Consider the following 25169-nt stretch of genomic DNA (forward strand, 5'->3'; position numbering starts at 1 on the left):
CTTAATTATTTTTTAGACATTCAAACGATTCTATAAAATACTGTATGGATTGAGGTGTCAACTGATTCACATTTAATATTTACAACTTGAGTTTTTTTTGTTGTTTTGGATGAAATAATTATTAGTTGGATGAAGTAGCCTGTTTATATTAAAGTGAAGTTTCTTAAAGCTGCAGTACAGAACTTTTTTAGGTTAAAAATTAACAAAAAATCAATTATTGAGCAAGTACATAAAAATTAGTGTTCAAAACTGTCTCCTTACCTTATCCCAATTCACAACAGTAAGCAAATAATAATGATTTATAAATTGAGCTGTCTGGTCAGATTTTGTGTGAAATGTCATTTTGACGACATTTGTCTTTGCATGGTTACATCACATCAGTAAACAGAAAGAAGAAGACCTGGCTACTATAGCGCGTGTGTGGGGGCTGAGGATGGTGGAGTGTAGCTTGTTCTTACAACAGTTGCTTAGAATTTAAACTTGTCATGCAATCATCGTTGACATCTGGGGAAGCACCTGTTGTCAAAACCAAGAAAGATTGAACTGCAAGGAGCCTGCAGTCAAAAAGGGAAGGCGACCGCGCCCATGCTAAAATGAGAATAAATATCAGCATGGCTTTTGAGAGGTTGCGATATCTCCAAGATCTGAAGGGATTGAAGGCTTTTTTCTGCTGAACAGGTAAGACTAGGGGTGTTGAACTGTTAATCATCCGGGGCTGAGCCCAGATTCTTCTCCATAAAAAAACTTTTTAAAATGTACTTCTAAATAGACTGTTTGCATGCATTTTTGTTCTTGCATTCGGGGGATAATTGCTTTAAAAAAATTTAAATTTTTTCAAATAAATTTCTAATAAAACCTGCCTCCGGTTTTATCATTGTTTGCAGGACTACCAGACCGATAAAATATAAAACTTTTTGGCTATCTAACATGAGATTAGGCTAGTTTGGTTTTGCTAGCTAAGGGGAGGCACAACGAAGCTATCATTGTATGGGTTTAACCGTAACAGTGACATGCAAAGTACGTTAGCTGTCCTTAAAGATATTTACACACCTTCCTGCTCAGCATCAGAGGATGTTTGTGTTTCAGTTTTAACCCCTTTACTGGTTTAAAAAAAATCAGCATATATCCATTTTTCCTCACGCTGTTTGTGTGAGCTAGCGTTTGGCAGAATTGAGAGCTGTCAGCCAATAAGACACAAGTATTTCCACGTATTTTCCTGTAAACCCTATCTGATTGGTCTCTCCTCCGTTCACTGAAGATACAAAATTACAACACCACCATCTTCTTTTACAGATGTAGAGATGGCGATAGAGAAACAAAGCGCAGTACTGCAGCTTTAAATTGCTTATATCCACAAAACTGAGTTATAAGAAATGGGAAAGGACAAGAATTGATTATTATTATTATTATTATTATTATTATTATTATTATTATCATTATTATTATTTTACATCAAGCATTTTTGACTCCATCTGCACAAACAGGGGGTGGCAGTAAGCAAGGGGTGTCAGATATGTGGTACTATATTCTGATACATGGATAATATGTCACAATGCAACCTCGATCACAACAGAAATTAACCTTGAACATATTATTTTGCTCATGGCAGTCAAAAAACAGTTATTTAAACAATAACACAGACTTGTAAAGCGCTTAACTTTACAGTGTGAACATAGCCATAAAATGCTTGTTCAGAATAACACAAAGAAAGATTTGACCTTGAGTGTCACTGAGATGGAGCGGGAACAGGTTAGAACTTCATCACAGCAAGGCACACTCTCTGCTTTAATGGAAAACTGCCCTTTGGTGCCAGCGCCCTAACACGCACACATACACACACACACACACACACACACACACACTATAGATTAACAGGTGAGCGTTCATGGAATATTACATCAGTGATTGTACCTTAACATTTTCATTAGTCATTCCACTCAGAAAGATTTCGTTTTTTTACATACAATAATTGTTTCGATTTGTAGGATCTTAACTTACCTCAACCAGTGTGTACTGACAGTGGCCGTCGAAGCGATACCATTTGGAATCGAAGGTCTTATATTGTCCATTGCCAAACACTTCGCACACTCCTGGGCATGTATCCCCTTGACAATTCCACTGGCCTCCTCTGCAAGTGCTGAGAGAAAATGAGCTTGTTCAATTATTTATTCTACAGAAATATCAAAAGATATTCTTATGTGGAAAAAGTAAGTACACCCTTGGCCTCAGAAGCTAGTATTGCATTTTGCATAACTGTCCACCAGTCTCTAAAATTGGCTTGCTGGAATTTATGACCACTCTTCCATGCAATATTCTTTCAGTTGCAAGATGTTTAATGGTTTCCCTGCATGTACTGCTTGATTCAAATCCCCCACAACATTTCAGTGGGATTCAAATCTGCCAAACATGTCTGCTGTTACTGTGGCCAAACAACTCTATCTTTGATTTGTTTAATGTCCAGAGCACATTATTCCAAAATGCCTGGTCTTTCCCTATGTGCTCACTGGCAAACTGTAGTCTTGCTCTAATATTCTTTTTAGACAGTAAGGGCTTTTTTCCTGGCATGCCTCCCATGCAGGTCATATTTGTGCAATCTCTTTCTAATTGTAGAAGCATGCACTTTGACACCAACAGTTCAGAGACTTACTAGCAGATCCTGTGATGAAATTTTGGAGTTCTTGGAGACTTCTTTTTGCATCAGATCATCTGCTCTTGAGCTGAATTTGATGGCCAGCAACTTCAAATTGGCAATCATTTGAAATGTGTGCCATTTGTAGATTATTTTCCTTACAGTGGAATGATGGGTTTCAAATACTTTTGAGATCTTTTTCAATCCCTTGCCAGATTCATAGATATCCCCAACCTTTTTTTCTGAGGGCCTTACAGAACTCAACTTAAATCTTGGCATGATGACACCACACACCTCAATAACAAAGGGAACACCAGACACTAGATGTGAGAGTTTTAAATATAACACCTGCACTCCATGAGCAGTTTCTTGAACACCTGATTCTAATTTTATGGATTTGAAGTTGTCATAAATGTAGGGGCATACTTACTTTTTCCATGTGACAGATCTGTTTTTTTGTTCATTTAAACTGTGAAAAGTACTACAAAATGTCAATTTTATGTGTCATTTGATCACCATATTTGACAGTTTGATTCCACTCTCTGCCCAGATGCATAAACCATCCCACTGAATTCACATGTGCAGTTCTCTTTGGTCACACAGCTACCATTATGGTCCGCATACTGGCCCTCTGGACAGTAACAGCCACTCATGCAGCTGTCATCATCACTCTATAAAGGCAATTCAGAAACAGAAAAAACACCAGTTTAATTTATACACTCAGTCCTGACTTCTGTCTGTCAATCATGATGTAAAGTGCATGTGCATCATAGTACTTGCATTCATTCTTTCATTTTCTGGTCATATTATTTTACGTTTCCTTATGACACATAACCTTATGCTTTTTCAACACCAATGAGCATCAATGAGGGCATTTCAATGAGCATCAATGAGGGTATTTCAATGAGCATCAATGAGGGTATTTCAATGAGCAGAAATGAGGGCATTTCAATGAGCAGCAATGAGGGCATTTCAATGAGCAGCACTGAGGGCATTTCAATGTGCAGCAATGAGGGCATTTCAATGAGCATCAGTGAGGGTATTTCAATGAGCAGCACTGAGGGCATTTCAATGAGCAGCAATGAGGGCATTTCAATGAGCAGCAATGAGGGTATTTCAATAAGCAGCAATGAGGGCATTTCAATGAGCATCAATGAGGGTATAACAGTCACAGAGACACTTTAAACAATTAAACATAGCAGTTTCCCTACATGATGTGCTTGTTGTCCATGATAAATTAGATACAGTGTATATATCTTTTTTTGTCGAATTATTTCCTTTTCACCACACTTAATTCACACCTAATTCACATTTTCTGTCTAAAGATTTAAGCATTTTCAGGTCCTTTTATATGGCTGAATAATATGTGAGTCAAAACTTCTGCTTCTGAGAAATTCCATTTCTTTCATCATTTTGTCTTCATTTCACACTTTCTGTGCATATGTGCATATGTGTATGACATAAATCAACATTTCTGAAATGTGTGTAAATCTGGCAGATTTTTTTTTCATTCAGTCTGGCCTAGGCTGTACTAAATTGTACTAAAAGATTGATAAAGATTGATATTCCATTCCAATACTCATTCCTATTTATTCTTATTTACAAGATGATGCATGGATTCAATTATATCTCAGCTAATTCTGCAGTGAGACAGCTCATGTACTCTGATGTAGAAATACTCACAGATGGCTTGCTCAGGCTTTCACATGTCCTTTGTGCTGTGTTAACTGATGTTTGTGCACAATGGACACAGATTTGTCCATTTTTACAGTCTAGAGGACAAAGTAAGAACACTTTGAAAGGCCTCACATTTATATGACACATTGAGATAATGCAAAATTACTGTAATTACCTGCAATGGCAATCCTCTATTTAGAGACAATTTGGAATTCTAATGTTTTTAGTATATATTTAACAAAATTATTAGAACGGTAATTTAAGTTAAATGCCAGTTCATTTTTGCAGTGAATTTAATTTTAAAAAAAAAACAAACAAACAAAAAAAAAAAACAAACAAACAAACAAAAAACAAAACAAAACAAAAAACAATATATATTGTTTGCTTTTTTAAATTAATGTTTACTGCAAATTGAACTGGAATATTGATTGTATTTAATTGGATTGTAATCTGAACATCTGTACCCCCTGCTCATTCATGCATTTATCCAATCAGCCATAAACTCCTGGAGATACAGGTCAGGAGCTCAGCCAAACCTGGACATTTGAACATTGGAAAAACATCACTTGATCTTTTTTTTTTTTTAAATTTGGAAACTGTCTAGTTTCAGTGGACCTGTGCCCACTGTAGCCTCAGATTCCTGTTATTGGCTGACAGGAGTGAAAGCCAATGTGGTCTTCTGTTGTTGCAGCATTTTGAGATGCTTTTCTGTTCACCACATTTTGAGTTACTGTAGATGAGCTGTTTTTGCAATATTCAAACCAGTCCATCTGGCACCAAAATCCATGCCATAGTCAGTGTCACTGAGATAACATTTCACCCACCCCCATTCTATGTTTGATTTAAACATTAATTCGAAGCTCTTGATCTACTTCTGCCAGATTTTTTTTTTGCATTGCACTTTCCCCATATGATTATCTGAATAGATATTTGCATAAATAAGCACTACACTATAACCATTAATGTCCACAGTCATTATAGCATATAGCTAGTCATTTATTGACAACTCAATATTGCATATGTAAAAGAAAATTTTTTTTACCACAATTATCTGAACACTTGAGATTTCCATTTTCACAAATGCTGCAAAACAAAGATCCAGCATAATTTACATATATCTTATTTGTATTTTTAAAATTATAAATTCAAATTTGTTGGTTGTACATGTTTCTATGAATGTAGTATACATATGATTTCACCCATACACACACACACACACACACACACACACACACACACACACATATATATATATATATATATATGTATGTATGTATGTTTATGTATATATAATATTCTAGAATATTTTTAAATGTTTCTACTCATTTTACTGGAGTGAGTACTTGTGGTTATGCATTTAGTTCTTTACTCCAACAAGGAGAATCTAAATTATGCCAGTACACCTTTTTACCAGCAGTGTGACTGAACAGCACAGCATACCATTGGCGTCCATCAATAACCACGGGCCCTGGAGGCGTTGTTCCACCTGAGTATTTGCACTGGCAGAGGGCACGAGGGCTGCATTTGAGTGGTGTGTTGAGGTGAGTGCCAGATGGGCATCCGCAGCCCTCCACTGGGTCATCTGGCATGTCACAGGTTGGGTCAGGACTAGACACTGAGCGGCATGTACGATTGCATGCCCGCATGGCGTAATCAAACCTCAGATTACTGTCGCAGGAATGAGCTGGAACACAGAGAGAAGGCAATATAAAAACCATTAGTTGCTTCCACATTACTCTTTTTGTTCTCTTATGCTTGGGACAGAATGTCCTATAATTTAATTATTTATTCATTCCTCTTTAGTAAGCATTTTATCCAGGTCAGGGTCACAGATGGGAAGCAAGCCCATCACAAGGCACCATGCACACACGCAATCAAACACAGGCTGTGGGGTGGTAATGCAATGTAGGTTGACTGGCATTTCCAGATTGTCCATACTGTGTTTATGGGTGTGCGTTTTGCCCTGCAATGGGTTGGCACCCTGTCCAGGGTGTACCCATGCCTTGTGCTCTGAGTGCCCTGGGATAGCCTCCAGGCTCTCCCACAACCCTGTGTAGGATAAGTGGTATGGAAAATGGATGGATTGATGTTGTATTATGTTTATAATATTACACTTTATTGGGAAATTGTGTAGCAGAGTGTAGGCTATGTAGCCTAAACGTCAATTCATACCCAACAGAGTATGTGGACCATGTACGGGATGAAATTGAATTGACTGCCAGTCACAACACTTATGTGATGCATCTAGCAAATATTTGGGGCAAGAGCTAATAAGATCCATAAGGTCCAGTTCTCACTGATTGGACTGATCCATAAGTGTTTATCGATAAAATGCATTCCATGTCATTAGTTTGTGTTCAACTTAAATTTGAATTTAAACTGTATTCTGTAGTGTGTATTGTTTTTCATTATTCTAAACCTTAAAACAATATTATATGATTTGATAAATGTCAATCTAATTATATCATATGGTTTGTAATGTTTTGATTGTATTGGGTACTATACAATAGTTCAGTAGGTTATGCTGTAGTTGGTGTTTTAAAATCTTGAACATTGTGCCCCTTTTTAACTATTAACAAAGACTCACTGCAGTCTGTTTCTGTTCTCCAGTCACCAATGGTGATGCCCTGACTGGCACAGGCTTTAGCGTAGTTTCCCAGACCAACACACGCACGCTCCTCTAAGCCAGAAGTAGCCTGGCAGGTTCTCTGAATGCAGGCCTGTAGATTTAAATATTGCATTTAGAATTGCTGCAATTGTTCATAAAAACATAGAGTACAATTTAACTATGAATTGTTTCTTACGTCATAATAAGTGTTAACAGGCACATAGTCATGGCACTGGGCAAACACACCACTTGTGTTTCTCAACTGGCTGCACTTATCTTCAGCAAATAACTCTACAGAGAAATAATTGACCAAAACACAATGTTATCAGTAAAAAATAACATCATACAAAAAAAAGGAAAAGTCAAGAAAATCAATGCTAATAAATAATATATGTTTTACGTGTAACTCCCTTTTATATGATAAAATATCAGCTGTACCGTTTTCAGTGTTGATGCAGACATGGGGGGTATTTGGTGTGCAGTCCCCCTGCGTCCACGATAGAGCAAAAGACTGTGCTGAGTTTTCCACAATACCACTGCTAGAAGTGAAGTCATCTTCAGTGTTGTTGTTGTATGATCCACAAAGACCTTTAATGATAAAATGTACATACACACAAACACACATAAATTCCACAATGTTGTCAAGAAACAGTGACTGTAATTGATATACATTATATATCCAAATGTTTGTGGATGCCTAATCATGACCACCATGTGGGCTTTCCCCAAACTTTTGCCATAAAATTGGAGTTATATGATTTTCAATAAAGTCTTTGTATGCTGTTGCATTTTGATTTTCCTTCACTGGAACTAAGGGGCCTAGTCACTGGCCATAGTGTGTATAGTCTCCACAGTGAACAGGGATACCTCTAGTTTTAACACTTTGTGGCAAATACAAGTATATTTGAACTTCAGGAGAAACTTGGACTTCCATCTTCATTCCAAAAGTTGTCTGGACCTTAACAAACATCGAAGACTGCCAATAGACTGTGGCATGTTCTGAAATGGAAAATGTTTTACATGTAAGAGACAGGTAACAAGCTACAATAACTCTAATACATTTACTTAAGAACCTTGACTTGGGTAAAAATGTTTGCGCTATTTAGTTATAAATATAATGCTTTTCCTATTAGCCTTTTTAAAATGGATCACTATAGATTATTAGTTGATGTGGCTTTCTGTTGGCTGTCACAGGCTCACATATAAAATCATGATAAGTTGATGTTCTACATGACTCTGGTGTTTCACCAATTAATCTGATCTAATCATGTTATGCTTGATAACCCTGAAAAAGTATTTTCATGCCAGATTGTCATCAGAATAATAATTACAGTATATAATGTGCTTTTAAGTCTATGCACCATATAAAGTGGACATTTCAGCTTGCAAAATCATATCAAGTTTCAAATCATTGGGCCTCATTTATCAAGCTGGATATGAGAGGATTTATTGATAAATCAATCATACGAGCATTTACATGAGAAATTTGGTATTCATGAAAAATCCCATAATTTTGGAATGAACATTCATATCCTACTCATGCTCCGGTGTCTGTGTAAATTTACACATAAGAAAACTAAATATAGTAAACTTCGATTGATTGACGTCAAATCATAAATTGTTTCTATACAGTTTATGCTGTCAAGTTTGAATAGCTAATGTATTTTTAGTTACACACAAATTTTATGAAACTTTTGTGAATCACAGTTATTTCATATTAATGACACTAACTAATTACAATTTTTTATTTTTTTTAAATTAGTGACCTGGTATGTTTAAAGCTGCAGTGTGCTGCATACTACTAGTGTACTGCAGACCATTCACTTCCAGTGAACACGTGCCCTTTTGCTTTTCTTTTCAAGGCACTGGGGAGGAAACAAGGGAGAGTCTCTAAAATCACTGTAACAGTTTTAACAGTTTTTCTACGAGATGTTCCTGATGTTCTCGATTACCCTATATAAGTTCCTTATTTGTGTTCTTAGAATTAAGAAACATCTGAGATGGTCAGGTGGGCATGATTAAGATTGAAGCTAAAGTCTTCAGGAAGGTAGAGCTCAAGGAACATGTTTGGTGACCACTGCTGTAGATCATCTAAATACAGTAGATAGCCTATATTGTATATTTATATTATAGTTTTCATGTCAAACCATTTTTTTTCACCTCATATAATTTTTGCCTTTTGCCTATGTTGGAGAAGTGGTAGTGACATTGGACTACTGAGCAGAAGGTTGCAAGTTCAAAACCCAGCACGATCAAGCTGCCACTGCTGGGCCCTTGACTTTGCTAGCTTCTGGACCCTTAACCTTCAGCTGCTCAGTTGTATAAATCAGCTCATTGTAAGTCACTCTGGATAAGGACGTCTGCCAAATGCCATGAATGTAAATGTAAATTTCAGCTGTATGAGCGTTGCTTTTTAAGGAGTTTTGTGGGTGTCACCAAATGCACATCAGCTGTGTAGTGTATGTGCCTGGTTTACAGATGATTATCATTCATCAACCTACACATGTTTGAAGAAAATTAGCATTTTCACAAGGTTTGTAAATTAGCTGAAAGTTTTTAGTTTGGTTTGATGGAAAGGTTTACACACAACTTAACTGAAAGATTTATATATGAGGTCCATTGTGTCTATAAAACTAGTGCCTTCTAACCTCAACTGTACCAGTTTGTAAAGTTTCATACCTGTAGATTAAATTTGTAGCATCTATATTAAACAATATTGTTTTATAGAAAACATTAAATAGTTTAAATGACATTTGTCTCCATTCATTACATTAACACGTTTTGATTTTATTATGATCCTCATGACGACTGGTTCTGAAATTAAAACCAGAGTTTATGTAACCAGTAACACAAAACTTGTGTTGTCTTTTCACTACACACTTTGTTACATTGACAGTTATTTGGATTACCTCATTACTGTTGAGAGTGTTTTTAATTGAGAAATGTTTTGGCTGCTGTATTAACCTCTGGAGAAACCAACTCCATAAGATCTAAATCATATTCATTTAGCTTTATAGAAAACCTACCAGTATGGGACAGATCTGTGATAGTGATATCATTTCCCCCTAGCTGTACACTGTTCAATGAGAAGGTGTATCGTTCCTAAATACAGAGACAAACATAGTCATCAGAATTTTTAAAAAGACCCAGGAAGAACATCAGCACGTTCATATAGCAGAAAACACACCTGAAACACATCAAGGTACATTTTTTCTATTGTCACATCAGAAAACTTGATGGTCACTGTCCAGTTGCGTCCCTGTGAAAAGACATGGCATATTATCTATCTTACCTATTTTTAATTATATATATATATATATATATATAGAGAGAGAGAGAGAGAGAGAGAGAGAAAGAGAGAGAGCGAGAGAGATAGATAGATAGATAGATAGACATTTCTTACCATTGCAGCCACATAGGTACATTTTCCGGGCAGAGAATATTGTTTACCATCAAAGGTAGTGACAGACCAGCCTTCAATGGCACATGGAGGAACACAGGTGTTAGGTGAACAATTCCATTTCCCATTGATGCATTCACTAAGACAAAAACAGAGGCAAAGTACGATGATAGGATAAAGCACTATAAACAGCATCTCAAAAGACCAGATCCAATCATACGATAAAACAAGAATATTAAAGCAAAATGTTCTCACCAAGTTTGGCACTTTGAACTGATTTTTTTGCCTGGCGCATATGTTACTCTCATGTGCACACAAGGGCAGTCCTGCACCTTAACACTGTGGTAACCTTCAGCTCGATCGTTCAGGACCAATCCTGAGAGAACGAGAGAGAGAGAGAGAGAGAGAGTGTAAAAGAGAGAGTGAGAGAAAAATAAATTAAAATAAATAAATAAACTGTGAGAAAGAAAACAATAAGAATAAATTAGAACAAAATAAGGCTTGTTCAATATAACAACTAAATGATCTTTACGCAATCTTATACTATAATAGTGTCCAGTGACATTTGCTCAGATTATATTACTTACCAGGTCTGCCAAGCTTTACACATTTTCTATAGCACCGCCAGAATTTACAATAAGAGTATGCAAGTATGAGCAATTTGTGATATTAACTGAAACCACCCCTGCCCACTTCCCCCAGTCTCACATACAGTTGCGGTCTGATGTTTACATACGCCTTGCAAAATCTCCAAAATCTTGAAACTTTTAACAAAATAAGAAGTATCATAAAAAATCCCATGTTATTTTTTATTTAGTACTGTCCTGAATACTACTAATTACTTTACTTTCATGTTACTTTCAAAACATATCAAACCTACAAGAATACACTACAAAGTGAAACTCGTAGTGCTTTCAGTCATTTTAGCGCAAGTCAATGTATGACATGATCAGAAAAAGTTGGATTTATCAGGAAACTTGCCTTGGGTGTTGTCACTGTTTGTAGGAATACCAGACCGATTAAATATAAAACTTTTCTAACTAGTCTAGTTTGGTATCACTAGCCAAGGGGAGGCACAACTAAGCTATCACTGAATGGGTTTAACTGCTACAGTGTCATGCAAAGTACATTATCTTTCCTTATGCTCTGCTCATATCATGTTCATGTAAACTGGAACTCATATAGACATTTACACACCTTCTTTTCCTGCTCAGTATCAGAGGATGTCAGTGTTTCAGTTTCAACCCCTTTACTGTTTAAAAAAAATCGGCGTATATGTATTTTTCCTCAAACTGACTGTGAGCTAGCGTTTGGCAGAATTGAGAAACTGTCAGCCAGTAAGACACGAGTGTTTCAATGTATTTTCCTGTAAACTGTCGCCTTCGTTCACTGAAGATATAAAATTACAGGCGCTCTTCTTTTACTGACGTTCAGTTACGTAGTGACAAACTGCTCCTAGTGGAGAATTATTCGGGGCTAAAGAAAAAATCTTCGGGGCAAAACGTGATGTATTTTAAAAATACATTTTACTTAATATTGTTTTCTTAACAATAAATTTGTAATGCAAGTAACGTAATTATTGACTTCAGTAACTGCCATCAAATTCCATAAATTTAAAATGCAATGTGTTACATTACAGCGTTATCAGAAAAAGTAATTAGATCACAGTAACACATTACACCCAACTCTGAATTTAGATTTAGAACTAATGGTGTGATATAATGTTTTGATATGACTGTGATAATTCCATTGATGAATTGACAAATGAATTGACATATTTTGTTAATATAAAATTAAACTCTCTCTCTCTCTCTCTCTCTCTCTCTCTCTCTCTCTCTCTCTCATTTTTGCTGCCTTGGCTGTGCTGCTGCCCTAGGCAACTGCCTAGTTCACCTATAGGTATGCACTAGCCCTGCCGGTCTGGACAATTAAATCATGATTTTTGTGGGAGTAGGAGAAAATCAACATTACACAAGCCTAAACACTGAATTTGAATCTGCAAAAAAAAAAACCTGTTGCCCAACACCGTGAGCTGATAATATGTCAAATTATGTCATTTGTTTGCTTATGTTAATCATTAGACGACCAGTGTATTTAAGAATAAAACACACTTTAAACATTGATGGTTATAATTTTCATCGCAGCACTGACAACTAGAAATACACACCATCTTGAGGAAGGCAAGTGCTGGTATTGAATTCTGTCTGAAGCTGGGGGTTGGAGCAGGTGGGAGGAAAAGCAGGACCTTCATCCTGAAATTTCAAATCTCCAGGACATGCAGGTTCAGCTGCAGAGAATTTCACATTTATTATATGTAATATAATTTGACAATATGGTGGCCCTCTAAATGATATGCTGTGTAAAAAATTGCACACTTACCACAGTTAGTTATTTCTCGCAATTTTGATTGTGGGGGAAAGAATAAGACGTCCTTGCAGAGCCGAAGGAACTCCTCAAAGAAAGAGCACTTTACAAGATTATGTACATTATAGATGTTTTGCTTGCAGAGCTTTGCAAAATCCCTGTCCACGCATTCCATGGCCTCAGAACTAAATCTTTTACAAATCTGGAAAACAAAATAGAAATGTTTGAGTTATTCATGCATGCAATTAATTGTGTCATTTCTGACATACAAAAATGGAGTGTGACTTAGTCAGAATTTATTTTGGGCAAAAAGCAACAAATCTGGGATAGCTTGGTTATGATAGGAGGTCAGTGCATAAGCATCAAGCCAACAAAAGTTTGGTAATGACTGGTATAAACAAGTCAAATACATCACAACGCAAAGGTTCAGTGACTGTGCTTATATTGTGTGTATGTTTGAGTCCAGGTGTGTACAAACAGTAGTAGGATGAACATGAATGCAAGAGTGTTTGTAATGGCTGTGAATTGTAGTCCTTGGCGGCCATGTTTGTAGGCTGCGCTGTATTCTAGGAGCAGAAGTTCGATGCCGATGGCGATGTTGACATAACAGGGACAAAAATTTAATATAATAATTCAAGAAATATTATTTGATTTCATTATTCGCAATAATTTTAAAGAAAACTTTGCTCTACTACTCTACTACTCCAGATTAAGCTGATTCATAAGGTCTTTGTAAAAAAAAAATACATATATATATATATATATATATATATATATATATATATACACTGTGTATTCAGCCAGTAAATTTCAGTAAAATTGCCAGTAAAATATATTTAGCTGCTTGTATACCCAATTTCTCAGATATCTTCTAGTTTCTAGTCAATACAATTTAGGGAGTAGTTTCTAGAATAATTCTATAATGGCTCTCTGAAGCAGGAGTGTTTTTAGAACACTTACCTTATTTGTATCAGGTACTTCTGTATTATCTTCAGTTATACAGTTTTCATTACGGATGATATTGCTATAAAGAAGCTGTGCTCTATTTTCTGTGGGGAAAAAATGGTGTTAGGACATGCTCATAAATCTCAATAAATCATAAAAGTGCTCATGAAAGAGACATTATTAACCACATTTACTATAAAGAAAAATGGACTTGTTCCTATTGTTCCTGTTGAATCTTGACACTAACCGTCACTGTTTAGTCTCCCACACATCCCAGTCATCTCATCCACTAATGGCAGGTCCAGTTGAACCTATAGCAAATATTGAAACATTGAAAACAAAAACAAAGCTTACTCCAAAATCTTATTTGTGTGTGATGGTGTATAAAAACCTGTCAGTGCAGTTAAAAACTGGACCACAAAAAAAAGGTTATTTTCTAAACTTGGTGTCTTGATGATGTCTGCAATGATCACATGTGGTAAGGAAATTGTTTAACAAAAGCAATGTTCTGCTTAAACATGTCTAAAATTGATAAGAACAATTCGATAGCTGCACACTGTTGTAAAAATGGAATTAGTACACTTATCAGATATTGGTTGTCAGAATGTGCGAATGGTCCTGCTCCATCATCATCATCATCATCATCAAAACAGTTTAAACATGAAATGTTAAATAGCCTATTAAAATACATTAATAACAAGAAAATTGAGAGAGAAAAAATTTTACATCTTTACCTCATATGATCAAACAGAGATTGATTTGGATGATCCTGGTAGTCAAGGTGATAATCATTTCCTATTGTAAACTTATCATTTTTATATGTTTTGATAAGTTATGAAATTTGTATATTTACACTCAACATCCACTTTATTAGGAACACCTGTACACCTGCACATCGATGCAGTTACAGTATCTAATCAGCCAGTCATGTGGCAGCAGCACAATGCAAAAGAGCTTTGGGTAATGTTCACATCACGTCTCTAGAGTTTACACAGAATGGTGCAAAAAATAAATAAACATTCAGTGAGTGACAGTTCTGTGTGTGGAAATGCCTTGTTGATAAAAAAAGGTCAGAGGAAAATGGCCCGATAGGTTTAAGCTGCCGAGAAGGAAATAGAAACTCATATAATTACTCTTTACACACTCTTTATAACTGTGGTAAGCAGAAAAGCATCTCAGAACGCCCAAAATATCGAACCTTGAGGTGGATGGTCAACAACAACAGAAAATCACATCAGGTTCCACTCCTGTCAACCAAGAGCAGGAATCTGAGGCTATCATGAGCACAGACTCACAGGTACCAGCCCTTCTGGTACCCAGAGCTTAATTTGCTCCTTTAAAATGTATCAGACATGCATTCCAGAACCTTTACATGTTGATCCACCACCTCTGCAGCTGGGTGTTTAAAGTCTTATGCAGCAATATAATCAAAGGAAATAGTTTTAGTTTTTAATCCACCAAAGATAAAATAGAACAACAAAAACTGCAATAAATATGCTAATCTTATAGTACCGACGCTCAAATTTTGCTACCAGCCGATCAATAGCCTCTTTCACATAATGTACTCACTTGAAGTTCAAAGTTTACCTGAATTCGTTGTCACAAAGCAAAGCCTACAGTCATGTAGCAGGTGTTGTTGTGTCATGACGAAAAGAAAGCATTTTTAAGAACACAAACATCAACAATGAGAAAACTAAATACTACTAAAAAGTCAAGTAGAGAGTGAGCAGTAGCAAGTCACTGATGAAGCAATTTGGCGACCATTTGCCAAATGACTACCAGGGCTTAATTGGCGTTAACAGCCCATGTACAGTCATTCGGGCTTTTAGAGAGTACAGGGACTCAAACGCAAAAAAAAAAAAAAAAAAAATGAAAAAAAAAAAACAGATCCAGGACTGAGACAGTTGTTGCCTACTGTGAATACCATACCACTCTTGAGTGGAGTGCGAGCAGGGTTTCTCCAAAATGAATCTCATTTGTAGCTCACAGTGTGCATCCCTTATCATCCCTACCATCTTGTCTCTGATGTTTTTGAACAATGTGCGCCCACTGCTTACAGAGTTTAATCCAGAGCCATTTATGCGCTCATACATATGTAAGAGACACAGGACTGCCACAGACACTTAAAGTAACACAGGGAAGAGTAGGAGGACACTGACATGGCAGCTTTGTGGAATATTTTGTGTTAGGTAAGATGCTTTTTTCTTTATTATGTTGTACAGTTAATGTTAGTTGATTGTTAGTAGGCCTACTGTATGAAACGTAGCTTTGTTTACAAGTGCTTTGAGCAAATGTGCTTTGTAGCTAATTGAGCTAATCCATAAATGTTTCCCTTTATACTGAGAATGATTACTGCTTGCGCTCACTCTGTGGTCCATGTGGGTCATAATGCCCCAGTATAGTGATGGGAACACTATACTGTAAAACAGCACCGTCTTTTGAATGAGACGTTAAAACGTGGTCCTGGCTCTCTGTGGTCATTAAAAATCCCAGGACACTAATCATAAAAGAGTAGGGGTATAACCCCGGTGTCCTGGTGAAATTCCCCCATTGCCCCTTATCCATCATTGCCCACTAATAATCCCCTTCTCTGAATTGGCTACATCACTCTCTCCTCTCCACTAATAGCTGGTGTATGGTGGGTGTTCTGGCGCACTATAGCTGCCTTTGCATCATCCAGGTGGATGGTTTGAGTACCTATAAAAGTGCAATATAAATCTAAGGAATTATCCATCCATCCATCCATCTTCTACCGCTTACTCCTTCTTTAGGGTCACAGGGGAACCTGGAGCCTATCCCAGCGAACATCAGGCACAGGGCAGGGTACACCCTGGACAGGGTGCCAGTCCATCACAGGGCACAATCACTTACACACTCACACACCCATTCATACACTACGGACACGCCAATCAGCCTACCATGCATGTCTTTGGACAGGGGGAGGAAACCAAAGTACCCAGAGAAAACCCCCGCAGCACGGGGAGAACATGCAAACTCCGCACACACGTGGCCCCAGCAGGAATCAAGCCCCAGACCCTGGAGGTGTGAGGCAAACGTGGACTAAGCCACCGTGCACCCTAAGGAATTATTATTACTTTTATTATTATTAGGATTTTATGCATTGTGCTGCTGCCACATGATTGGTTGATTAAATAACTGTGCAGTTGTACAGGTGTTCCTAATAAAGTGGAGTATGTGTGTGTGTGTATATATATATATATATATATATATATATATATATATATATATATATATATATATATATATACACACACACACACTATCTATCTATCTATCTATCTATCTATCTATCTATCTATATATATATATATATATATATATATATATATATATATATATATATATATATATATATATATATATAGATAGATAGATAGATAGATAGATAGATAGATAGATAGATATAAACTGTTATAACTATTATCACTCTGAATAATCATTTTTAATTGAGGTTGTATAGAGACACGAGAAACGTCGTGATGTTTTTGCTGTACTAACCCAAAGTGAAGTGACACCCTCAGAAAAACTGTACCATATGACAGAAAGCGGCAGAACTTTGCTTCTAAGCTTGGTGTAAATGCCAAATGTATACACACTCTGATAGGTCTGGTCATAGGGCAGAGAGACTCTGTAAACAAATGTCATTAAAACATCAGTAAGGATCGCTTTGTAGTGATCACACAATGCTTGTATTTGACAAGTGATGTATAATGACAAGTACGTTATGTCCAATCTAAAAAAACTTTAGGATACAAAATTTTTGCATACCATAAGGTGATGAAACATTAGGTAAAACATATAAAAGTATCATTTTCCTGTAACCTGGTATAATAATTCAATATATTAGCAAAGTGTGTGCTTTTAATCATCAAAAAACAGCAAAAGAGCGACCTCTTCAATGAGCACTTAACTAACCCCTAAAATGCCAACACCACATTATTAAAAAAACAAAAACAAAAATACACCTTACTCTGACTCTTACACCTCTACTCTGCGCAGTTTGCTTCTCTACAACTCAATTACACTACTTGTATTGTTCTCCACTTGATATATCACTTTGCTTGTATTTCCTCATTTGTAAGTCGCTTTGGATCAAGGAAAGTTCTCAAGTGCAATAGTGACTCAGTTCTAATTAAACAGGAAATATGGATACTAGGGTAATGACTAACATTAATTCAGGAAAGTACTCAATATGTCATTCATGATGAATCAATATGTCATTCTTGTGTCTATTCTAGGTGTTGTCTGAGATACCTGTTTCCTTGTACAGTCAGTGTGCCATCCTGAATGATGGTAGCGACTTTATTCACCACAATCTCGACTTTCTTCATTAAGCCAGTTGGATCACGCTGCACAGAGATAAAACAGTCGACCTCCCCATGAGAGAAGTGTGTCAATGTTACAGGACATGTGGATTTCACGTAGAACAAGGTGTCATTGAAAGTCTTTATGGTCCCACCGCCAAAGGTCTTGCACACATCTAAAAATAAATAAATAAATAAATAAAGTAAATAAAAATAAATAAGTAGAGAAAGCAAGACAAGTATATGTCTGTATCACAACTTAATATACAAGGCAATGCAGAGGTTTTTATTATTATTATTATTTAAATAATTCTCATTAATTAAAATAGGATCCAGATTAAAATAATTAAAATAAAGATATATTAATTAGGAATAAAGTAAAATAAAGTAGAAGGAATGTGAATTTTAAAGTGCTGAAGGAGTAGTACACTTGCTTGAGGATTTTGGAAAACATGCATAAACTGTTTTCATTCTGCAATTGAAAATTGTAAAAGCTGTACATATCTCCAGTTGAGGGCAGCATAGTAGCAGAAATTTGTCTCACCATGCATTGTCCTAAAAAATCTGGGCACTATTAGCTGACCAGACCCTGCATATCTGAGATGCATATGAGATAGAGTTGTAAATTCTAATGTATGTATTTAGGTCCAAGGATGACTACTTACTTTGGCTTTGGGTTGAAACAGAGCCAAACTGGCCTGGAAGAAAAAATAGAATCAACATTTAAAGTGCATTATTCAAATAACATTTTAGTGTTATTGCTCATGACATAACATGCAAAGCCTCTACAATGTAGTTAGAAAATTATAATTATAAATTAGTCCAAGCAAAAGCACTTACCTGTGATAAACACTAAAACCCCTAATAGTGTCCTATACTGAGTCATGTTTGGACACTGTAACTACCAAACATGAATTAAGAGTGTGAAGGATGCCTTCCCACCATGCCTTTTATAACCAGACCCAGTTCCATACTTTGAATAACATGAGGAAATGAATTTACCATGAATGTACCAGCATAGAACCCCTCCCCTTTCAATTCAATGAATGTCTTAGATTATATATTAAATACCTTTTATCAATAAAATTCAATCAAAAGACACTGTAATTTAAATGTATTTGTCATTTTTGCTTTGTGAGGAATATCTCTGCTTTTAAGACAAGGCCCTGTCCCCCCTGCTTTGTTTCTGCATTTTCTGTGTGCAAAGCTTTGACAAAATGAAGTTTCTTCTAGGAACACAGATGCTGGGTAACTGACTATATGTTTGGCGAGAAATGTGTGTATACGGAGAACAAAACTATTAATACAAGAAGTCAGGCATCAATGGATGTTTTGATGTTTTTTTGTAAAAGAAAAAGTTGAAAAAATGATGAAAGATGAAGGAACAGGAACTGCACTGTGGGATGAATAAATGGTTGGAAGTGAGTTTTTGTGTAATCTCAATCAAGTCCATCTACAACTGAGAGCATCAAAATGTTCAAATGTTAAAATGCATATCAGAATGGGATATTTTGCTGCTCCTTTAGAAGTTACTTTTTTCAGAAATTAAATATAAACATATTTTTAAAAAATAAATAAATAAATAAAGTATTTAGATATCATCAGAATTAATTGTTGCTTAATTGATAAGTATTCACCCTCTCAGTGTTACTTGTCCTTTTGCAGCAATAACAGATTTAAGTTGTCTCGGATTTGTATCTATGAGCTTTACATATTTTGATTTTGGCATTTTCTTTCATTCAATTTAATACATGGTGTGCATGCATTCAATGCAAATCCCTTCTAACTCTGCCAAATTAGATGGAGAATGTTGGTAGACAGCTTCTGGTCACATTTCTGGTCAAGCAGTTAGATTTAATCTTGGCTTTGACTCGGCCATTCCAAAACACAAACCTTTTTTATGCTAGTCCTTTGTAATGGTTGACTTGTGCTTTGCCTTATTGTGCTGTTGGAGCATATATTTCCACCCTTAATGCAGAGGTATGGCTGACTGAAACAGATTCCCCTCAACAATTTGCTTATATTTGGAGCAAGTTTTCCATTTCCTCCTGTTGAAAAGCAACCCAAGAGCATGATGCTACCACCAACGTGCTTGATCACAGGAATGGTGTTACCAGGGAGTTGGGTTGTATTTGGTTTCTGCTGACAACAAAATCTTTTACATTTTTAACATAGCTTTTCTCAAAAGTGGCTTTCTTCTGACCACTCTCCCATAGATCTCTGTAGCTAGACTCTCGGACACTTCTCTGACAATTGCCAATCACGCCTAAGCACTTTGTTGTAATGGATTTCACAGTGCTTCAAAGCTTTGCTGAAGTTTTAATAACCTTCCCCATCTTTTTTCTTCATAACAACTTAATTTCAAAGCATCACATACAGTGTCTTGGTCTTCATTATAGCAAGACTAATTACAAATTAAGCACCTTATTTTCTTTTGTTGGAATTGATATTCCTAGACTCCGTTCTCTGTAGACGGACACTGCTTAAAGTTTAGTATCTAAAATAAATGTATACACCAACAGGACAGAAAATCACAAATAAATATTAAATACTTAAAGAAAAAAATATTATTTGAAATATGTAAAGAAATAACATATCTAAATACTCACTGATGGCTTTCATAATTATGGGGAAAATAATGATTTAAGTTATTTGATTAAGCGCAAAAAGTAAGGTATTGTTCCTCAATATATGAAATATTAACCACAATATATGAAACATTAATAACATTTTGCAAAGCAGATATATGCATATTTACTGACTACAATGCACCAACACAATGTTCATCATTTCTTGAGTTACAAGTTAAACATGTGCCAATATTAACACACAAAAACAAACAATTGTATTATGTTTAATACTTTAGTATCACAAGTTAGGCAAGGGCAACGTGAGTTTTTTTTTTAAATTGATGCTTTATTGAGAGTTTATTGAGCGCAAGGCTGCTCAAACATGCAGTGCATACAATGAATATTTTATACAGACTGTGGTTGAAACAGAAACCGTCACAAGTGAGGCAAAGTAAACACCAGATAAGTAACTTATTTGATAACCATCAGAAGGTTGATCATTCAGAAATGAACCAACCTCATAAATACACAAAGTTGTCAAAGAAAAATGTTGATAGATAAAGCATGTAAATATTAGCTGTTTTGAATTATAACTGAATAAATAGCAGCATCCTGTAAAGGGGATCATATAGCCAAATGTGATTAGTAAAGAAATAGAACATGAAAAGTACCAAAAGAGCAGTGCAATTGCTTATGTATTTTAAAAGGCACAAATGAACAGAAATGTTTTCAGTCTGACGTGGCTAAGATAAAAGTTTGAGGTCATGGTTCTCTTCCTGAAAAGATTGGGATGTCCTATTCAGGTGAAAAGACCTTACTTCTGTGGATGAGTTTAAATATCTTGGGATCTTTATGAGTGATGGAATAAAGTGAAGAGTCAGGGACAGCAGGATTGGTTCAGCAACAGTCACGCTACAAGTCTGTGCTGGTGAAGCAAGAGCTCAGTTCGAAGTCAAAGTTCTATTTCTACTTCAGTGGTGTAATGCAAAATTACCGGGTATGCTGCAAGAGCAAGGGAGAGGTCCCTATGGGACCAGGTGGGGGAGTAACATTACCGGGCCGAAACTACATTGCAAAAATATCATTGATGAGCACTGACTCAAGCTGGCTGGCTTCTGTCCATTCAAACTGAGAGGTCTCATACTTTAGACATTTACTACCAGTGGTTTTAAGCTGCCTCATAAAATGTTCACCCTAATCCCGGCCAAAAGAACAAAGAAATTTTATTCTCACAAGCACATCAGTGTGAAATTTTCAAATGCTACTACTTAGATGTCCATATTTGTAAACATGGAATTGTGGAAAAAGTATGCTACATTATTACCTTTAACTGTGATCAAAATATGCTTTTCTTCTTTCGTTAATATCCATGATCCATGCAGATAATTAAGGGTGCTTTTACATATGCAGTTTTTTGTCTGGTTGAATTGAGCCCCGGTGCAATTTCCTCTTTGTTGCTGTTCATTTGTGCAGGTGAGAGCACAGCAATCACACTCCGTAGTGGACAACAGCAATCTTGCTGAGATGGTGTCGGTAAGGTTTAATTTGAATTCTAGCGTGAGTCACAGGCAGTGCGAAAGTGATTCAGTCCTAAATTGAGCCAAATGCAGTGAGTGAAACCAAACATGCCCTGTGTTTTGGGTTGCAGGCGACATTTATATATCCATGTAAGCTGCTAACATAAGCAACGAGTCACAAAGTAAGCAAATAGAACAGAAATGCTACTGAAATGTGATATGATTTTCACTGATTTGAACTCAGAAACTGACTACTATGTAAAAGCACCTTAAACTTTTTGTGTGGTTGTTTTTTCCTGTCCTGATCTGGGGGCCTCTGAATGCTGGGGCCCCCCTGCCCTACATGCTGTGCTTGCTCATCCTCTACTCCAGTGTTTTACTTGTCAATTTATGTCCCTATCCTCACCTATGGTCAAGTGTACCCTGTTCAAAAGTTTATATCACCCTGCTCTTAATGTAGTGTGTTTCCTCCTTTAGCATCAGTGAATGCTTGCTGCCTTTTTTGCACAAATTAAAGCTCAAGGACTTTGGATATCTAAAGAACATGCTGATTGTAAATTTTGACTTTTAACTTTATTTTTTAAAGGTCCAATTTGTCTTCAGTAGTTGTGCGGCAACTGCTTAATACAAGATTCATATATTTTTTAAGACTCATATTGCAGCTTCCTTCGCATGTCTGGAATTATCCTACATAAAGTCTCATGCCCCTGCCACAAAACATTTCTAATAGAGATGCACCGATACAAAATTTCTCAGCCGATACCGATAATCGATTATTCAGAGTGATATCGGCCGATACCGATAACCGATACCGATAGTTATACCTTCTTTTAAATTTATAATAATTAATTCCACAATTCTGAAAGAAATGCAAAAAAAAACCTTTATTCTCTCCAAGTTGTTCCATTTCAAAGGGAACTCCACATTGCGTTTAGCATAACACTATGGGAGCACCCTTGTGTGCGACCAGCCTCTGAAGCTTGTGTAAAATCATGCCTATTTATAGGCCTGCCGTGATCAGGTGACGTGGCAATTAAACGCGTCGCGTGATATATATATATGGCACTTGTGAACCGCACCGTCAGCCTTATTATCTTCAGCGAGACTGCATGTTGGTTGTTTGTGTAAAGAAACAAAAAGATGCTTCATTTCCTCTCTATCTTTTCTCAAAATCTCTGGACTTTTCTATCCCTTTAAAAAAAGAGAAGGAAAAAAAGGAAAGAGGGAGAGAGAAAAATATGAGTGAGAAAATTCAGGAAGTGTGTTCCACCTTGGTCCAGTTTCATCATGGGGAGTAGTGCACACTTTCTGTGTGAAGTGTCTAGACAGGAGCATGCGATGGCAGCCCTCAAGAGGTCTGACTGTGCATTATAACGCCTATATTATGCAGCTCCACTTGCGACTTGCTCTTTTCTCGGAAGCCGTAGCGAGTTGTGTTTCAGAGCCTCGCGGATCTGGGCCGGCTGCTGCCGAGGCAGCAAGCTGTCTCAGGTCCGGGGGATCTCTTATGGATCCAGAAGAGGAGCCAAAGATGAGCGCTGCTCTATCTCTTGCTCTGTCTTCCGGGTCCGGCTAAAAAAACACACACAAAAATAATAGTAATAATTCCTCTCTGACTCCGAGGAGCCGGAAGGGTGTGTTAAAAACTGAGAACAGCATATAAAGAGCTGCATGAAGAGATTACTATGGTTGGATGGGCTCTTTTTCTCCCCAGTGAAAATAAATCCCTCACACTGCAGAAAACCCTGTTACTACATGTAAACCTGTTAAGGGAACAAGACGTTGCATTTAGCATAACACTATGGGAGCGCCCCTTGTGCGTGACCGGCATCTGAAGCTTGTGTAAAATCATGCCTATTTATAGGCCTGCCGTGATCAGGTGACGTGGCAATTAAGTGCGTCGCATGATATATATATATGGCACCTGTGAACCACGCCATCAGCCTCTATTTTCTGGAGTGAAGATGCAATTGACAGGCCTACCCTGTTATGACAAAGCTACGCAATGTCTCGTTCCCTTCTCAGGGAACGGGGTTACATGCATAACCCAGACATTCCCTTTCAAAGGGAACTCCACATTGCGTTTAGCATAATACTATGGGAACGAGAATACCCACTCCGTCATACCGAGGGTACGGCCTGTTCAAAAAGACCCAAGCCCGAGGATCACTGCAAGACACTCGAGCCCAGGGCAGAATGAATATCCAGGCTGCAATATCGAATGAATGTGTGTGGCGTAGACCACCCTGCAGTAGAACATATATCCTGTAAGGATACCTCGTTGGACAAAGCCTTCGAGGAGGCGACCCCCCTAGTGGAATGAGCCCTTATGCCCAGAGGCATAGCGAGACCGTGCGCCTCATAAGCGATAGAGATTGCTTCCACTATCCAATTAGAGATGCGCTGCTTTGACACAGCATCACCTCTACTGTCGCATACCAAGCAGACCAGCAGCTGCTCTGACTTATGCCAATGGCTGGAGTGGTGGATGTAAGTACAGAGAGCCCTTACTGGACACCGCAGGTGCTTTCTCTCTTGTTCTGGTGTGAGGGCATAAAAACCTGCAACACCACAGGGTGGGCAGCAGATGTATATATAATCCGGCCTAGGATACAGGAAAGCTTTGGCTAATCCAGGGGTAAAGGCAAGGCAGGAAGGGCAACTGTAGATCTTGTAGATCTACTACTCATTGAGAGATGTCAGGGCCAGCAGAAGAGATACCTTTAGAGTTAGAAGCTTCTCAGAGGCTGACTCTAAGGGCTCAAATGGGGTGCCTGACAGACATTCCAGGACCACAGAAGGTCCCAGGAAAGTATGCGTGACCTGCAGAGGAGCCTCAGCCGCCTGACACAACGCATAAACCTCGAAATTAGAGGATGTTGCCCCACAGAGGCTCTATCAACAGGGGCGTGGATGGCCAAACTGGTGGCCACATAAACCTCGATTGTAGAAGAAACCCACCCCGCTGAGAAACATTCTTGTAAGAACTCCAGGACTGTAGCTATTGCACAGTTCACTGGGTCTACAGTGGATCCCTGCGAAAGGGAATCTCCAAAGGAGTGCCATCTAGCAGGGATATCATCTCTCAGAACCATATTCAAGCTGGCCAAAGAGGTGCTACTAGCAGCAGACAT

General features: G+C 37.3%; 1 protein-coding gene across 1 annotated transcript in view; it reads right to left on the bottom strand.

Moving 5' to 3' along the window:
* LOC128623133 (mucin-19) overlaps nt 1–25011 on the bottom strand; it is a 46343-nt gene extending 21332 nt beyond the window's left edge. Inside the window, exons 1-22 of the mRNA XM_053650019.1 lie at nt 24997–25011; nt 24757–24879; nt 24547–24596; nt 17899–18195; nt 17143–17272; nt 13871–13934; nt 13639–13727; nt 12694–12880; nt 12482–12601; nt 10606–10690; nt 10318–10564; nt 10061–10173; nt 8452–8465; nt 7782–8012; nt 7353–7502; nt 7111–7205; nt 6859–7026; nt 5747–6087; nt 4313–4460; nt 3146–3300; nt 1999–2137; nt 1719–1817 (exon numbers count right to left, since the gene is read on the bottom strand). Of these exons, the coding sequence (XP_053505994.1) occupies nt 1719–1817; nt 1999–2137; nt 3146–3300; nt 4313–4460; nt 5747–6087; nt 6859–7026; nt 7111–7205; nt 7353–7502; nt 7782–8012; nt 8452–8465; nt 10061–10173; nt 10318–10564; nt 10606–10690; nt 12482–12601; nt 12694–12880; nt 13639–13727; nt 13871–13934; nt 17143–17272; nt 17899–18195; nt 24547–24596; nt 24757–24879; nt 24997–25011 (3060 nt within the window). The remainder of the gene's footprint in view (nt 1–1718; nt 1818–1998; nt 2138–3145; nt 3301–4312; nt 4461–5746; nt 6088–6858; nt 7027–7110; nt 7206–7352; nt 7503–7781; nt 8013–8451; nt 8466–10060; nt 10174–10317; nt 10565–10605; nt 10691–12481; nt 12602–12693; nt 12881–13638; nt 13728–13870; nt 13935–17142; nt 17273–17898; nt 18196–24546; nt 24597–24756; nt 24880–24996) is intronic.
* Nucleotides 25012–25169: the final 158 nt, after the last annotated feature.

Source organism: Ictalurus furcatus, chromosome 19 (genome assembly GCF_023375685.1).
Source record: "Ictalurus furcatus strain D&B chromosome 19, Billie_1.0, whole genome shotgun sequence".
NCBI lineage: Eukaryota > Metazoa > Chordata > Actinopteri > Siluriformes > Ictaluridae > Ictalurus > Ictalurus furcatus.